Consider the following 14,977-nt stretch of genomic DNA (forward strand, 5'->3'; position numbering starts at 1 on the left):
TCTTAAGTTTTATGATGTTAGGTTTTACTTTCTTTATCTCTTATCCTGGAAGATTTTCACAGCCCTTTTTTGTTTTCATATGATATTTTAATAGACTGGTTCTCATTTTGGATTTATCTTTTGTTTCCCTATTAGTAGAGTCAGGTTATACATTCTCAGCTGGAATATTACATAGGTGATATTGTATCCTCAGACAATTACATCTGGAGGCACATAACGTCCACTTCACCCTCACTGGTGATGTTAATTTTGACCAGCTGATGAAGGCAATGTCCTAAAAGCCTTTGTTCAAATTTACTCCCATGGATTAGTTCATTCAACATACATATAATGAATTTGAAGAGCTACCACTCTGAACTACACACGCAAGGACTCTTGTTTCTATGAAACAGAGAACAAAGACCAAGCAAATATTACAAATGTGACAAGTGTCATAAAAGGGTAAGTATAAAGTACTTTTGGTGAAAGATTGCTTTTCCCTAAGATCAAGATCAAGGCAAGGAAATCTGCTCTCACCACTTCTATTCAACATTGCACCTAAGGCCCTAACTGGTGCAGTAAGGCAAGAAGAAGAAATAAGATGAATTCTATTTGTAGACTACACAACTTGCTACATAAAATATTCTATAGCACAAACATCAACTAGAACTAATAAGCGAGCTTTAACAAGGTCATGGGATAAAAGGTCAATATAGAAAAATCAATTATGTTTCAATGTACTAGCAATAAACAATTAGAAACTGAAAAAAATACAATTTTCTATAGCATTAAGAAACATGGCCGAGGGCAGTGGCTCACACCTATAATCCCAACACTTTGGGAGGACGAGGTGGGCGGATCACCTGAGGTCAGGAGTTTGAGACCAGCCTGGCCAATATGGTGAAACCCCGTCTCTACTAAAAATACAAAAATTAGCTGGGGGTGGTGGTGGGCACCTGTAGTCCCAGCTACTTGGGAGGTTGAGGCAGGAGAATCTCTTAAACCCAGGAGGCAGAGGTTGCAGTGAACCGAGATCACTTCACTGCACTCCAGCCTGGGTGACAGAGTGAGATTCTGTCTCAAAAAAGAAAAGAAAAGAAACATAAAACATGGGAATAAATCAAATTATATGTACGATTTATATGCAGGAAATCATAAAAACATTCCTGAGTAAAACAAAATCTCACTAAATGGAGAAATTTAGGTATGGTATTCATGGATGAGAAGACACATATTATGATGCCAATTCTTTCCAAGTTGATCTATAAATTCAACACAATTACAATCAGAATCCCATTAAACTTCTTTGTAGAAATTAGCAAGCTTATTCTAAAACATATCAAAATATAACAATCTGGATTATGTAAAATGATTTTGAAAAAGAAGAACAAAGTTAGAAGACTCTTACTACATAATTTCAAGGCTTACTATAAAGCTATAATAATCAAGATGGTGTGACATTGGAATAAACAGAGATGCAACAGAGTCCAGAAACAGACCTACATGAATGTGCTCGATTTTTGACAAAAAAACCTAAGATCATTCAACAACAAAAGGATAATCTTTTTTATCATTAGTGCTGGAGTTAATAGACATCCATATGTTTAATAAATGGACTTTATTCATACTATATACGAAAATCTAATTCGAAGTGAATCACAGATCTAAATGTAAGAGCTAAACAATAAAACTTCTAGGAAAAAAGTCTTTGTGACCTTTGTTAGTAAAGATTTCTTGGCCAGGCATGATTGCTTACGCCTGAAATCCCAGCACTTTGGGAGACGAGGCGGGCAGATCACCTGAGGTCAGGAGTTTGAGACCAGCCTGGCCAACATGGTGAAACCCCATCTCTACTAAAAACACAAAACTAGCTGGGCCCAGTGGTGCACGCCTATAATCTCAGCTACTCGGGAGGTTGAGGCAGGAGAATCGCTTGAACCTGGGAGGCAGAGGTTGTAGTGAGCCGAAATCGTGCCGTTGCACCCCATCCTCGGCAACAGGAGCGCAACTGTGTCTCAAAAAACAAAAAAAATACGCACATCATAAAAGAAAAAAATTAAGCCACGTGAGGTGATGTGTGCTTGCAGTCCCAGCTCCTCGGAAGGATGAGGTCGGAGGATCACTTGACCCCAGGAGTTCAAGAACAGCCTGGGTAACATAGTGAAACTCCATCTTTAAAAAATAAAGGAAAAAATGGGCCAGGCACAGTTACTCGTGCCTCCCAACACTTTGTTGGACCAAGCTGGGAGCACAGTTCTAGTCCAGGAGTTTGAGATCAGCCTGGGCAACCCAGTGAGACACTGTCTATATGAAAGGAAGAAAAGAAAAAAGAAAAGAAGGACGGGCACGACGGATTACATGCCTGTAATCCCGGGAGGCCTACGCAGGTGGATCACCTGAAGTCAGGAGTTCAAGAGCAGCCTGGCCAGCATGGTGAAACCCCATCTCTACTAAAAATACAAAAATTAGCTGGGCATGGTGGGGCATGCCTGTAGTCCCAGCTACTTGGGAGGCTGAGTCAGGAGAACTGCTTGAAGCTGGGAGGCGGAGGTTGCAGTGAGCTGAGATCATACCATTGCATTCCAGCCTGGACGACAAGAGCAAAACTTTGTCTCAAAAAAAAAAAAAAAAAAAAAAGAACGAAAAGAAGAGAAAAAAAGAAGAGAACAATTGATAAACTGGACTTTATCAAAATTAAGAATTTTACTGTTTGAAAGGCATGTTCAGAGAATAAAAAGATAAACCAGAGACTTGAATAAAAATTTGCAAATCAGCATCTATCTGATAATGGATTTAAATCCAAAATATATGAAAGAATTCTTTTCTTTTCTTTTTTTTTCCTGAGATGCAGTTGTGCTCTTGTTGCCCAGGCTGGAGTGCAGTGGTGCAGTCTTGGCTCACTGCAACCTCCGCCTCCCGGGTTCAAGCGATTCTCCTGCCTCAGCCTCCCAAGTAGCTGGGATTACAGGCATGTGCCACCACACCCGGGTAATTTTTGTGTTTTTAGTAGAGACGGGGTTTCTCCATTTTGGTCAGGTTGGCCTCGAACTCCTTACCTTAGGTGATCTGCCTGCCTTGGCCTCCCAAAGTGCTGGGATTACAGGCCTGAGCCAGAAAGAATTCTTACAACTCAATAATAAGATGACCCAATTTCAAAAAACGGGCAAAGAATTTGAACAGCTATCTTCACTGATGAAGATACAGGGATGGCAAAATAAACACATGAAAAGATGTTTAACGTTATTAGTCATCAGGGAAATACAAACTAAAAGTAAAATTAGAGATGACTATATATCTGTTAAACAACTGAACATAATCTCACAGAGGGACTAAGAAACTGGCATTAGACCCTCAATCCTTTTAGGTAACTACATTTAGTGAAAACAAAGGCACAGGCCGGGCGCAGTGCCTCACGCCTGTAATCCAAGCACTTTGGGAGGCCGAGGCGGGTGGATCACGAGGTCAGGAGATCGAGATCACCCTGGCTAACACAGTGAAACCCCATCTCTACTAAAAATACAAAAAATTAGCCGGGCGTGGTGGCGGGCGCCTGTAGTCCCAGCTACTCGGGAGGCTGAGGCAGGGGAATGGCGTGAACCCGGGTGGCGGAGCTTGCAGTGAGCTGAGATCGTGCCACTGCACTCCAGCTTGGACGACAGAGCGAGACTCCGTCCCCCCACCTCTCCCCACCAAAAAAAAAAACGAAAATAAAGGCACAGACATAAGAAACTCAAGAGAAGATTTCAATTTTACTTACCCCATAGCAAACTCATCTAAATTTGTTTTTCCCATTAGTAGAGCTCCCTGATCCAACAACTTCTGAACTACTGTAGCATTATAAGGTGGTATATAACCTGAAAAAAATTTAGTTACTATTATTGTTTTTTACAGTCCAGAAGTCTTTTATTTGTTTATACCTATTATGCCATGAATTCACAGGGAATAGGCTCCAGCAGCTCAGGAGCCTTCCCATTGGTTCTCACACAGTGTGTTTCTCCTGGTGGAGCAGGCTGAGGCTTCAGTTGAACCCAGATACCTTTCTCTTTGGCTTCCTTCTTTTTCTCATCATTTTCCTTAATGCATTTCAGGAAGCTATCTCGGCTCTTACAGCACTTACTGTGCTCAATATGCACATTCATTCTCTTGGCAAGAATCTTGCCCCTGTTTATTTACAACAATGCCGACAGCATGCTGGGGAACACTGTAGACTCTCCAGTTTCACCATGGTAACACTTGTGGGGCATTCCTTTTTGAACAGTACCCATTCCCTTGATGTCTACAACATCACCTTTCTTACAGGTTCGCATGTATGTGGCAAACAACTCCTTGTTTTCTAAAAGGCCTACAAAACACGTATTGGGGCCTCTCCTCTTTCCCTTTGTGTTCATCATTTTGGTGAATTACTGTATGATGGTGGTTCCTGCCAAAAGGCCAGTTATTTTTTTACAGGAAACAAAACAGTGAACATGCAAATCATATGTAAGAAACAAGAGTCGGCTGGGCAGGGTGGCTCATGCCTGTAATCCCAACACTTTGGGAGGCCAAGACAGGCAGATCACCTGAGGTCAGGAGTTTGAGACCAACCTGGCCAATGTGGAGAAACCCTGTCTCTACTAAAAGTATAAAATTTAGCTGGGTGTGGTGGCGCATGCCTGTAATCTCAGCTACTCAGGAGGTGAGACAGGAGAATCACTTGAACCCAGGAGGCAGAAGTTGCAGTGAGCCAAGACTGCGCCACTGCACTCCACCCTGGGCGACAGAGCAAGACTCTGTCTTAAACAAACAAAAAAAAACAAAAAAAAGAGTCTAAACTGCAATTAAGCAATTCATAATGATATGCCTTAATTATTCCTAATTTAAATAATCAGTTGTACTTTCTTCCAGTAATTTTTTTTCTACTGTTAAATGTATGTTTTCCAAAGATAGTCTGTGCATTCACTATTTTTATAATCTAAAAACAGACTTTAACAGTTAGTTCTACAAAATATTGCATGATAGTCAGAGATGTACCCAGTATTTTTGAAATAATAAATCTCTATTTTGCTCACTGTACTTGACTGTTTCTTCTCAGATGATGTTATACCACACAGTAATTTTTATGTATTTCCAGTAGAAATAGATCTTTATTTTCAACTAAAATTTTCTCTGGCTATTGAAAAGCTGTAGCATACATTCCAAAATAATGAACAACAGTCTGCATATTAGAGGAAGGTGGGGCATATTCCTCATAGAATATTATTTTTAGTGTATAGTACTCTGAATAACCTTTTTTCTATTTCTGTTTCTTCCTAGGATCCAAATATCTTGATAAACCTGCTTTCTTTTGACTGAACTCTAAAGAATAAATCTAAACATTGCCATACTGTGCTATAAGAGAGGAATCAGAAAAGAAAAAATAACTGGCCAGTAGATGTTAATGAATCCTCACATCATCTACAAGAGAAGGGTATCGATGATAGCCAGTTCACACTTATTCCCATGTTATCAATTAGCTGAAGGTAGAGGTTATATAGTGTGTTTACAGTAATCAGTTTTTTATTTCATTTTTTAGAGATGGGGTCTCACTATGTGGCCCAGGCTGGACTCAAACTCCTGAGCTCAAGTGATTCTCCCACCTCAGCCTCCCCAGTAGCTGGGACTACAGGCAAGCACCCGATTGGTAATTAGTTATTGAATTGAGTCTTCCTAAATTTAATAGAATCTTTGAAAACTTCTGAAATAGCATTCATTAAGCTGGCCTACCTCTAAAGAAAAATTCTGCATTCTGAAAGAGCAAACAGTAAAAAAGGTGATATTATATTCTAAATATTTCCTTCAAAGATATAATTAGTCTGAAATTATCTTGGTACTTTATTATCCTTAAAGCGAAAAATACTGATTTTTACAAAATTATCAATGCTCTGATCAGTTAAACGTTACCTTTCAGCATATTTGATGCACATGTTGTCTCAATGCCGGATGTGCTGAAATTGTCTTTTACTGCAACAGGAATTCCATCTAAATCCCCAAGTGACTGTCCTGCATTAAAAAGCCAAAAGAGTGATAAAGGAGATAGTTTAAAATATAAAGATACATGAATACATGTTATTACAGGAACTACTAGTTTTTGGCAAAGATACTTCTTCAGAAATCAAATTTATGGCAGAAATTAATACAGTTGGACAGTATAAAGCATCACATAGCCATTACCCTCATTTTTATTATCCTCATGGCAAGTTCTTTAAATAAGGCTACGTTTTATGTTTAAAGCTTCACTTGCCAAATGGAGACTACTACAACCAATTAAACTCCTTCTCTGGAGATATAACAATTAAGTATAGTTAAAAGCAATTTACCATTCTTATATCTCTTTTCTGATTCTTCAGCTTGTTTTAAGGCCACCTCTTCCGACACAGTAATGTAGGCATTTAGAAACTTGGTCTTCTTGATAAGAGAGAGACATTTTTGACAGAGCTCTGTTGGTGTAATTTGGCCTTGTTTCAGTGCCGCAGAAACCTATAGTGTATACAATTCAAAAACCTTTTACTGAGTCTGCAGAAGTTTCAAATGTTATGTTGGTGGGGGTAGGGGTGATGGAGTGGCTAAGTATAACATTTTAAAGTGAGGCTTAGGTTCAAAATCAACAGAACCTATTACCTCTAACACTTAGTGTAGTGGAGGAAGGGTGATGCACTGATCAGCTTGAGGAGAGGTGGAGGACATGACATTCTTCTCCTTAGCTAACTTTTGGTTTTAAAGTCAGGCTGTACAAACAACAGCAATAAGTCAGGTAAACCATCCTGTCCAGGGGGAGTTGAGGCACAGCATGGGTGAAGGATGGCTGAAGGCAGATTCTGTACAGAGGGTAGCTTAGCTGCAACACAGGCAGTCCAGAGAGAAAAAAAGAGAAGTGAACTGGACAAGGCACTGCAGGATTTTTATGGCTCTCTAAATAAGATCTTTATACCTATTGTGGAGTTCAAGTAAGAGACACTATGAATTGAGAGAAATGCTTATAAAATACAGGTTCAAAGACAAACTAAAAACAAACTTTTCTGAAATTCTGTCTTTAGGGAAGACATTAGGAAGGCTGGTAAAGAAGGAGTTAAAAAAAAAACTACACCAAAAGTGACTGAGAAGTAGTGAATACCAGTGTATACTGACAGGAAGTAGGGCCTGAGATGGAGTCATGGGTGTCTAATATTTCCTGTAGGAAGTAATAATAACATGTACTTACTAATCAGATAAAAGGGATGAATAACAAGAAGTAAAAGATGACACCAAAACTTTGGAGATTTTATGAAAAGATAATTGGATTAGATGGGAGCTGAGAGAAAAGGAGAACAGGGGAAGGAATAGTATTTACCAAGTATTTTCTAAGAGTCAGGCACTGTTGCTTTACATGCGTTATTACTTCATTTAACCCTTAAAACAACCACACTGGCTGGGTGCAGTGACTCGCTTCTGTAATCCCAGCACTTTGGGAGGCTGAGGCGGGCGGATCATGAGGTCAGGAGATCGAGACCATTCTGGTCAACATGGTGAAACCCCGTCTCTACTAAAAATATAAAAATTAGCCAGGTGTGGTGGTGCGTGCCTGTAGTCCCAGCTACTTGGGAGGCTGAGGCAGGAGAATCACTTGAACCTGGGAGGCGGAGGTTGCAGTGAGCTGAGATTGCGCCACTGTACTCCAGCCTGGTGACAGAGCCAGACTCTGTGAAAAAACAAAACAAAACCAAAAAACAATCACACAAGTTAGGTACTGTTTATCTCATTTGACAGATGAAGAAACTGAAGCTCAGAGACCTGGAGTGATTTGTCCAAAGGCAAACAAATAGTAAGGGACAGTATGACTTCATAATATACAGTCTTCTCCATTTCTATCTCTACTCTATTGGAAGCTTAGGTTGTCCTCCAAGCTGACAGTATTTTCACGTGTCCCATATATACCAAGAAACAGAAGTTTGCATTTGAGCGGAAAATCTCCAAATGATCTGCTCTCAGCTACTGAGTAAATCATCAAAGCAATGGCATTCTTGGGGCTGAGGGTTTTAAATGCAACAAGCAGTGGGAAGAGGTCATCAAGGGGATCCCTAATGCTCACCGACAAGAGGAAAAGGACTTCCATGGGGAGGCTGCTGGACTGCTGCAGGGATGGGGAGGGCAGCGAGGTCTGACTTAAGTAAGTGACTTTTATAGTAACAAGAAGAGAGAGTTTGTCGAATGGTTTGTATGAAAGGTAAACCCTTGGCCAGGTGTGGTGGCTCACGCCTGTAATCCCAGCACTTTGGGAGGCCGAGGCAGACAGATCACCTGAGGCTGGGAGTTGGAGACCAGACTGACCAACATGGAGAAACCCCGTCTCTACTAAAAATATAAAATTAGCCAGGTGTGGTGGCGCATGCCTGTAATCCCAGCTACTCAGGAGACTGAGGCAGGAGAATCGCTTGAACTTAGGAGGCGGAGGTTGCAGTGAGCCAAGATTGTGCCATTGCACTCCAATCTGGGCAACAAGAGCGAAACTTTGTCTCAAAATAAATAAAGAAATAAAGAAAAGAAAAGAAATGTAAACCCTCTAGAAGAAAGAAGGTAGAAAGAATAAAACAGAGCAGTGTGTTTTAATATCATGTATATGGAATGGGAAGAACAAAGATGCTAGCAGGCTGAGTGGAAGAGAGTTAGAACTAGCAAAAACCCAGAGCTAGAGAGACAAACATATGTAGGCAGGTCCATCCCATGGCTAAGTTGTAATAATGAGGAAAATTGCATCTGCCACTCTCTCTCCTTCCTTGACTCCTCTCAAGTCCCCTAATGTCTACTATCCTCAAGCTGCTTCCAGACTGGTCTGAGGATAAAAGCTAAGGTGTTACAATTGTGACTGAACGGCAAGAAATAAGATTGTCTAGGAGTATTCACTGGAAATGGTGCCGATTTTCATTGAGACCATTTTTAGGAATTCTAGATTTGAGAAAAACAAAATCAATAAGGGAATTGGAAAAGAGAAGTGAAAATAAAGATGCTAATCAGCTAAATGGACCAAGCATAAGAAGCAGGAAATATAAATCACATATACAGTTCCCCGGGACGAAACTGCAGGTGTCACATCTGAATATAAAACGAAGTTAACATCTAAGTTTTTGTTAAAAGAAAAAAAATTCTCTCTTTGGCACATCTTTTCTCTAATGGAAACTAGGCCTTCCCTGGCAGCCACTGCTTCTCCTGTTTAGCGCCTACCTACCACATAACACACAGTTCAGACTGGGAGATGGGACAGATGATCTCCTTGTTCCTCAATGCTTCCCTTCTCTCAAACATCCTGCTCACCCGAAGCACATGCCTTGGGAGATGACACCACACTCCCTGGTGTGCTGACCTATAGCCTCTCTGGTACTACTTTTCATTCATTGACAATTTTGTTGCCTAGCGCACTGTCATCTTCGTTACTATTGCTCTTATCCTCTCCGGTACTACTTTTCATTCATTGACAATTTTGTTGCCTAGCGCACTGTCATCTTCGTTACTATTGCTCCTATCCTCTCCCTTGTTCACGTCAAATTTCAAGTCCATGTACACCAACACCTGATTTTTCAGTTCTTTGACCTCACTTCGCACAAACTTTTCCTTCACCTCACCCCAGTTGCCAACTCTCCTGGTTACTGCCCAGACTACATACATTACTAACATCCGTATGATCTCCAAAATGTCAATTCCAGCCATCCCATGTCTCCAGCCCTCAGCTCACTTACTTTACTATCCACACAGCCAGCAAGAAAAAGGGACCTTAGTTCCACAACCACAGGAAATGAACTCTGCCAAAACCAATGAGGTCCAGAGGGCTGGGGCTCAGATGGAACTCTAGCCCTGGCAATACCTTGCAGTACAACTACAGCACATGGATTTCAGCCTTGTGAGACCCTGAGTAGAGAACCCAGTTACTCCATGCCCAGACTTCCGACCCAGAAAACTGTGAGATCCTGAGATTATGTTACTTTAAGCTACAAAGTTTATGGTAATTTTTTATGCAGCCATAGACAATTAATATACCTCCTTAGAAAAATTTCAAAACCTTGCTCAGGAACCACTCTTCTTAGAAAGTAAGGGAAGGGAAAAATGCAAATACATATAATTTAGTAATTTTGTCCCTGTAATAAAATTAATGTTAATAATAGGTAGTACTTAGTTCTAGGCATTGTCCTCGGTGCTTAATATGTCATTTAATCTTTACATCCACACTGAGAAGCTATTATTATCTCCATTTACAGATTTAAAAAAACTGAAGTTCCTATCTGAGGTCACATAACTAAAAAGCAGCAGAGCTGGCTGGGCACGTGGCTCACATCTGTAATCCCAGCACTTTGGGAGGCCAAGGTGGGCTGATCACAAGGTCAAGAGATCAAGACCATCCTGGCCAACATGGTGAAACCCCACCTCTACTAAAAATACAAAAATTAGCTGGGCGTGGTGGCGGGCATCTGTAGTTCCAGCTACTTGGGAGGCTGAGGCAGGAGAATTGCTTGAACCCGGGAGGCAGAGGTTGCAGTGAGAAGAGATTGCGCCACTGTACTCCAGTCTGGCGACAGAGTGAGACTCTGTCTAAAAAAAAACAAAAAAAAGGTAGCAGAGCTGGGATTCAACTGAGGACTGATCTTGTTTCCAACACTCATGCGCTGAACTACTTACTATACTACAGGGTGAGTATCCCTTATCCAAAATGCTTGGCACAGGAAGTGTTTAGATTTGGGATATTTTCAGGCTTTGGAGTCCTCTATGTGTACTATATACTTTCCAGTTGAGCATCCCTAACCCAAAAATCTCAAGTCTAAAATGCTCCAGTGAGCATTTCCTTTGAACACGCCCTTTGAAAATCATGTTGGCGCTCAAAAAGTTTTGGATTTTGGAGCATTTCAGATTTTCAGATGAGGGATGTTCAACCTGTGTAATTACTCTCTATGCAAGACCCTTTGGCATTTATTTCTCTGTAACGAAGTGGAGACATTTTAATTAACTGAACAGACAGCATTAGAGGTTTACTTAGGAAAAGAACTGTCTTTTTTTTTTAAACGTAGTCTCACTCTGTCGTCCGGGCTAGAGTGCAGTGGTGCGATCTCGGCTCACTGCAACCTCCGCCTCCCGGGTTCAAGCGATTCTCCTGCCTCAGCCTCCTGAGTAGCTGGGATTACAGGTGTGCCCTCGAACTCCTGACCTTGTGATCTGCCCACCTCAGCCTTCCGAAGTGCTGGGATTACAGGCGTGAGCCACTGTGCCCGGCCAGAAAAGAAGGGTCTTTAAAAAAAAAATTGCCTTGACAAACGCCGAAGGTACAGGAGAGCTCTTGAAGGCTGAGTATTCCAGGGACAGGTATACTCATCCTCTCTTTAACATACTCCATTCATGCCTTCTTGCTTCTTGAAATTGCATGTCAAGATCACCAGCAAGCTCCACATTCCTAAACCCACTGGTCAGTACCAGCCCTCATTTTATAGTACTCCTTAGTAGCATTCAACACAAGTGACCACTCCCTCCTTGAAACACTTCTCTGTGTTCAGGACACCATGCCATCCTGGCTTTTCCTCCTGTCTCACTGGGCATTCTTTCAAGTCTCTTTTGCTGGCTTTACTTCCTATTGTTGACCTCCAAAATGTTGGAATTTTAGGACTTCTTCTATTTTTACACTCAACTTCCGAGGTAATCTCATCTGGCCCTATAGGTTTAATTATCTTCTATACTCTGGCCAATGTATATCTCTCACCTAGCCTCTTTGCTGAGCTCTGAACTCTTGTATCTAGCTGCTTAAGTGATATCTTCACTTGGATATCTAGGAGGCATCTAAAAATTAACACATCCAAAACAAAACTCTTGATAACCTTCCCGTTCCAAACATGTTCCCTTTAGAGGTTTTCCCATCTTGATGTTACATTTCCCCAACTGTCCTGGCCCAAAACCTAAGTAAAACCTTGATTCTTCTCTTTCCCTCAAACCCCATATCCAAAACATCTGCAAACCCTAACTTTAAAAACAATATCCACTCCCACTATCTCTTGCCAATGCAACAGGCTTCTAAAATGCTTTCTTGCTTTTTTTTTTCTTTTGAGACAGGGCCTTGCTCTGTTGCCAAGCCTGGCGTGCACTGATGTGATCTCGCCTCATTGCAGCCTCAACCTCCCAGGCTCAAGTGATCCTCCCACCTCAGCCTCCTGAGCAGCTGGGACTAAAGGCATGCACCACCATGCCCAGCTAATTTTTGTGTTTTTTGTAAAGACAGGGTTTCGCCACATTGCCCAGGCTGGTCTTGAACTCCTGAGCTCAGACAATCAGCCCGCCTCAGCTTCTGAAAGTGCTGGGTTTAAAGGCATGAGCCATTGCACCTGGTCAGTCTTTGTACTTTATTACTTGCTTTTCTATAGATCATGGATCCTTAAGAGTCATCTGAAGGAGCTTTTAAAATTTTAACTCAGATCATGTCCACAGATTCAAAACTTTCCAGAAGATTCCCATTACACTTTGAATAAAATCCATACTCCCTACTGTGGCCTCAAAGGTTCTCCGCAATTTGGCTCCTACCTGTCTCCCTAACCTCTTCTCTCATTGCTGTCTTCATTCACTTCTCTCCAGGCATGCTGGCCCTCTTGCTATTCCTCGAACATGTTAAGCTTGCTCTTGTTTTAGGGTCTTTGTACTTACTGTTCCATCTGCCTGGAACACTATTCTCTCAGATCTGCCCAGTGTTCCCCCTTCATATCCTTCTGGTCTCTATTAAGTATTATTCACTCAGTCAGAGAAATCTTCCCTGGCCACTCTAGCTAAAATGTCCAGCTCCCCCAACTAGTTATCATACTATGATCTACTTAATTTTTCTCCACAGTACTTATACTACCTGAAATTATATCCTTTACTCTTTTTTTTTTTAAAAAGTGTTTAATGGCTGCATTTCCACAAATAATGTTAGGTTTCAGGAAGCAGGAGCTTCTGTCCGTCTTTAATGCTACCCCCCAGTGGCTGGAACACAGAGGTACTCACTAAATGTTAGTTGAATGAATAACAGTTGTTTAAAATTTAGAATCGATTTCCCTATAGAGCAATGATTAGTTTTTCTAAAGTTGAAGCTCCAAGAAGCCAAATGAATATATCCTTCTTTAAACTTTAGGATTAATAATATTAGCCTGGTGCCTCACTCCTAGAAACACTGGAATCATGCCACAAAAGACAAAAGTAAAAGTGAGATTCCTCCCCCTTTCTGAATGTACCTGGGTAAAATTTACAAATAGGAATTTTACCTACTAGGCATTTTACCTCTTTTTTGTGCCTAATCCCAGGACTCCTGTTACCATAAGCCTCCACTCACATCCCCCAAATTGCCTCCATCATTTCCAGCCCTTCTCCCTGATTCCCAGCAAATTTTCCCCTCTTCAACTGATTATCTCAATTAAGGTATTATGAAGAAATTTGAACTGTTATAATTTACAACAATGGGTGAACAAATCGTTCAACCTTCCCAGGCATCTGTACATATGTAAAACATAACTAAATTGAAAGATAATTTGTATGAATTAATTAATCTCTAATTGGTAGAATTTAGGGCATCAGTACAGTGATGTGGAAAAAATACAAAGTAGACAGAAGGTAGTTTTAGAGCTGGGGAAATAACCACCAAATGTTTTGCATGCTAGGCATTAACAGGTGTTCATTAAAGGAGTGATTAAGTAAAAGTAATCATGCCAAGGCAACCTCTGGGTCTTCCCCTGGGTCAGCTCTCCTGAATAGTTCTTTTTCCCCCATGACACAAAAGTTGTTTTTCACTATGGCTCACTCAATGACACCAGAGAGAAGTAGCACTAAAAAAGGTAGCACTTAAGGAGCTATGACAGTTGTCAAAATCAAAATAGAGTCACTTGTGTTAAAATCCTGACTAATGGAGTCAAGGAAGGTCAAGAAGAGAGGGTTCTCATGCACGAATGCCTGATGAGAAGAACTATCACACTCCAGCTGACAAGGGATTGATAACCGAAGTATATAAGGAGTTCAAAAAACTCAACAGGAAAAAAAAAATCCAATAATCAAATTAAAAATGGGCAAAAGATCAGAATAGACATTTCTCAAAAGAAAGACATATAAATGGCAAACCGGTATATGAAAACGTGCTCAACATTACTGATCATCAGAGAACTGCAAATCAAAACTACAATGAGATATCATCTCACTCCACTTAAAATGGTTTCTTCCAAAAGACAGGCAATAATGAATGCTGGTGAGGATAGAGAAAAGTTGATTGAAATGTAAATTACTACAGCCACTATGGAGAATAGTATGGAGGTTCCTCAAAAACCTAAAAATAGAACTACTGGTTGGGCACAGTGGCTCACAGCTGTAATCCTAGCACTTTGGGAGGCTGAGGGAGGAGGATTGCTTGAGGCCAATAATTCAAGACCAACCTGGCCAACACAGTGAGACCCTGTCTCTAAAAAAAAAATAATAAATAAATAAATAAAAATAGCACAACCATATGATCCAGCAATCTCACTGCTAGGTATATACGCACCTAAAGGAAAGAAAATCAACATAGCAAAGACATATCTGCTCTCTCATGTTTATTGCAGCACTATTCACAATAGCCAAGATTTGAAAGCAACCTAAGTATCTACCAACAGATGAATGGATAGAGAAAATGTCCTACATGTACACAATGGAGTACTATTCAGCCATAAAAAGAATGAGAGCCTGTCATTTGCAACAACATGGATGGAACTGGAGGGCATTATGTTAAGTGAAATAAGCCAGGCACAGAAAGACAAAATCCCATGTTCTCACCTATTTGTGGGAGTTAAAAATTAAAACAATTGATCTTGTGGAGGTAGAGTAGAATGATGGTTACCAGAAGCTAGAAAGGGTAGTAGTAGGGGTGGGAAGTGGGGATGGGTAATGGGTACAAAAATATAGTTAGACAGAATGAATAAGATACAGTATTTGATAGCACAGTGGGTGATTACAGTCAACAATAATTTATTGTACATTTAAAAATAAC

The 14,977-nt window shown here is 40.7% G+C and overlaps 1 protein-coding gene and 1 pseudogene across 2 annotated transcripts in view; both read right to left on the bottom strand.

Annotated features, from left to right (window-relative positions):
• Window positions 1-14,977, bottom strand: part of QRSL1 (glutaminyl-tRNA synthase (glutamine-hydrolyzing)-like 1) — a 40,994-nt gene that overhangs the window by 20,629 nt on the left and 5,388 nt on the right. For both annotated transcript variants that reach the window (XM_011996266.1, XM_011996264.1), the window contains 3 exons: window positions 6,315-6,474; window positions 5,899-5,997; window positions 3,737-3,833 (listed from right to left, as the gene is read on the bottom strand). In XM_011996266.1, coding sequence (XP_011851656.1) covers window positions 3,737-3,833; window positions 5,899-5,997; window positions 6,315-6,474 — 356 coding nt within the window. The remainder of the gene's footprint in view (window positions 1-3,736; window positions 3,834-5,898; window positions 5,998-6,314; window positions 6,475-14,977) is intronic.
• On the bottom strand, window positions 3,900-4,370 carry LOC105551111 (annotated as a pseudogene).

Source organism: Mandrillus leucophaeus, unplaced genomic scaffold, assembly GCF_000951045.1.
Source record: "Mandrillus leucophaeus isolate KB7577 unplaced genomic scaffold, Mleu.le_1.0 Scaffold507, whole genome shotgun sequence".
In the NCBI taxonomy this organism is placed as follows: domain Eukaryota; kingdom Metazoa; phylum Chordata; class Mammalia; order Primates; family Cercopithecidae; genus Mandrillus; species Mandrillus leucophaeus.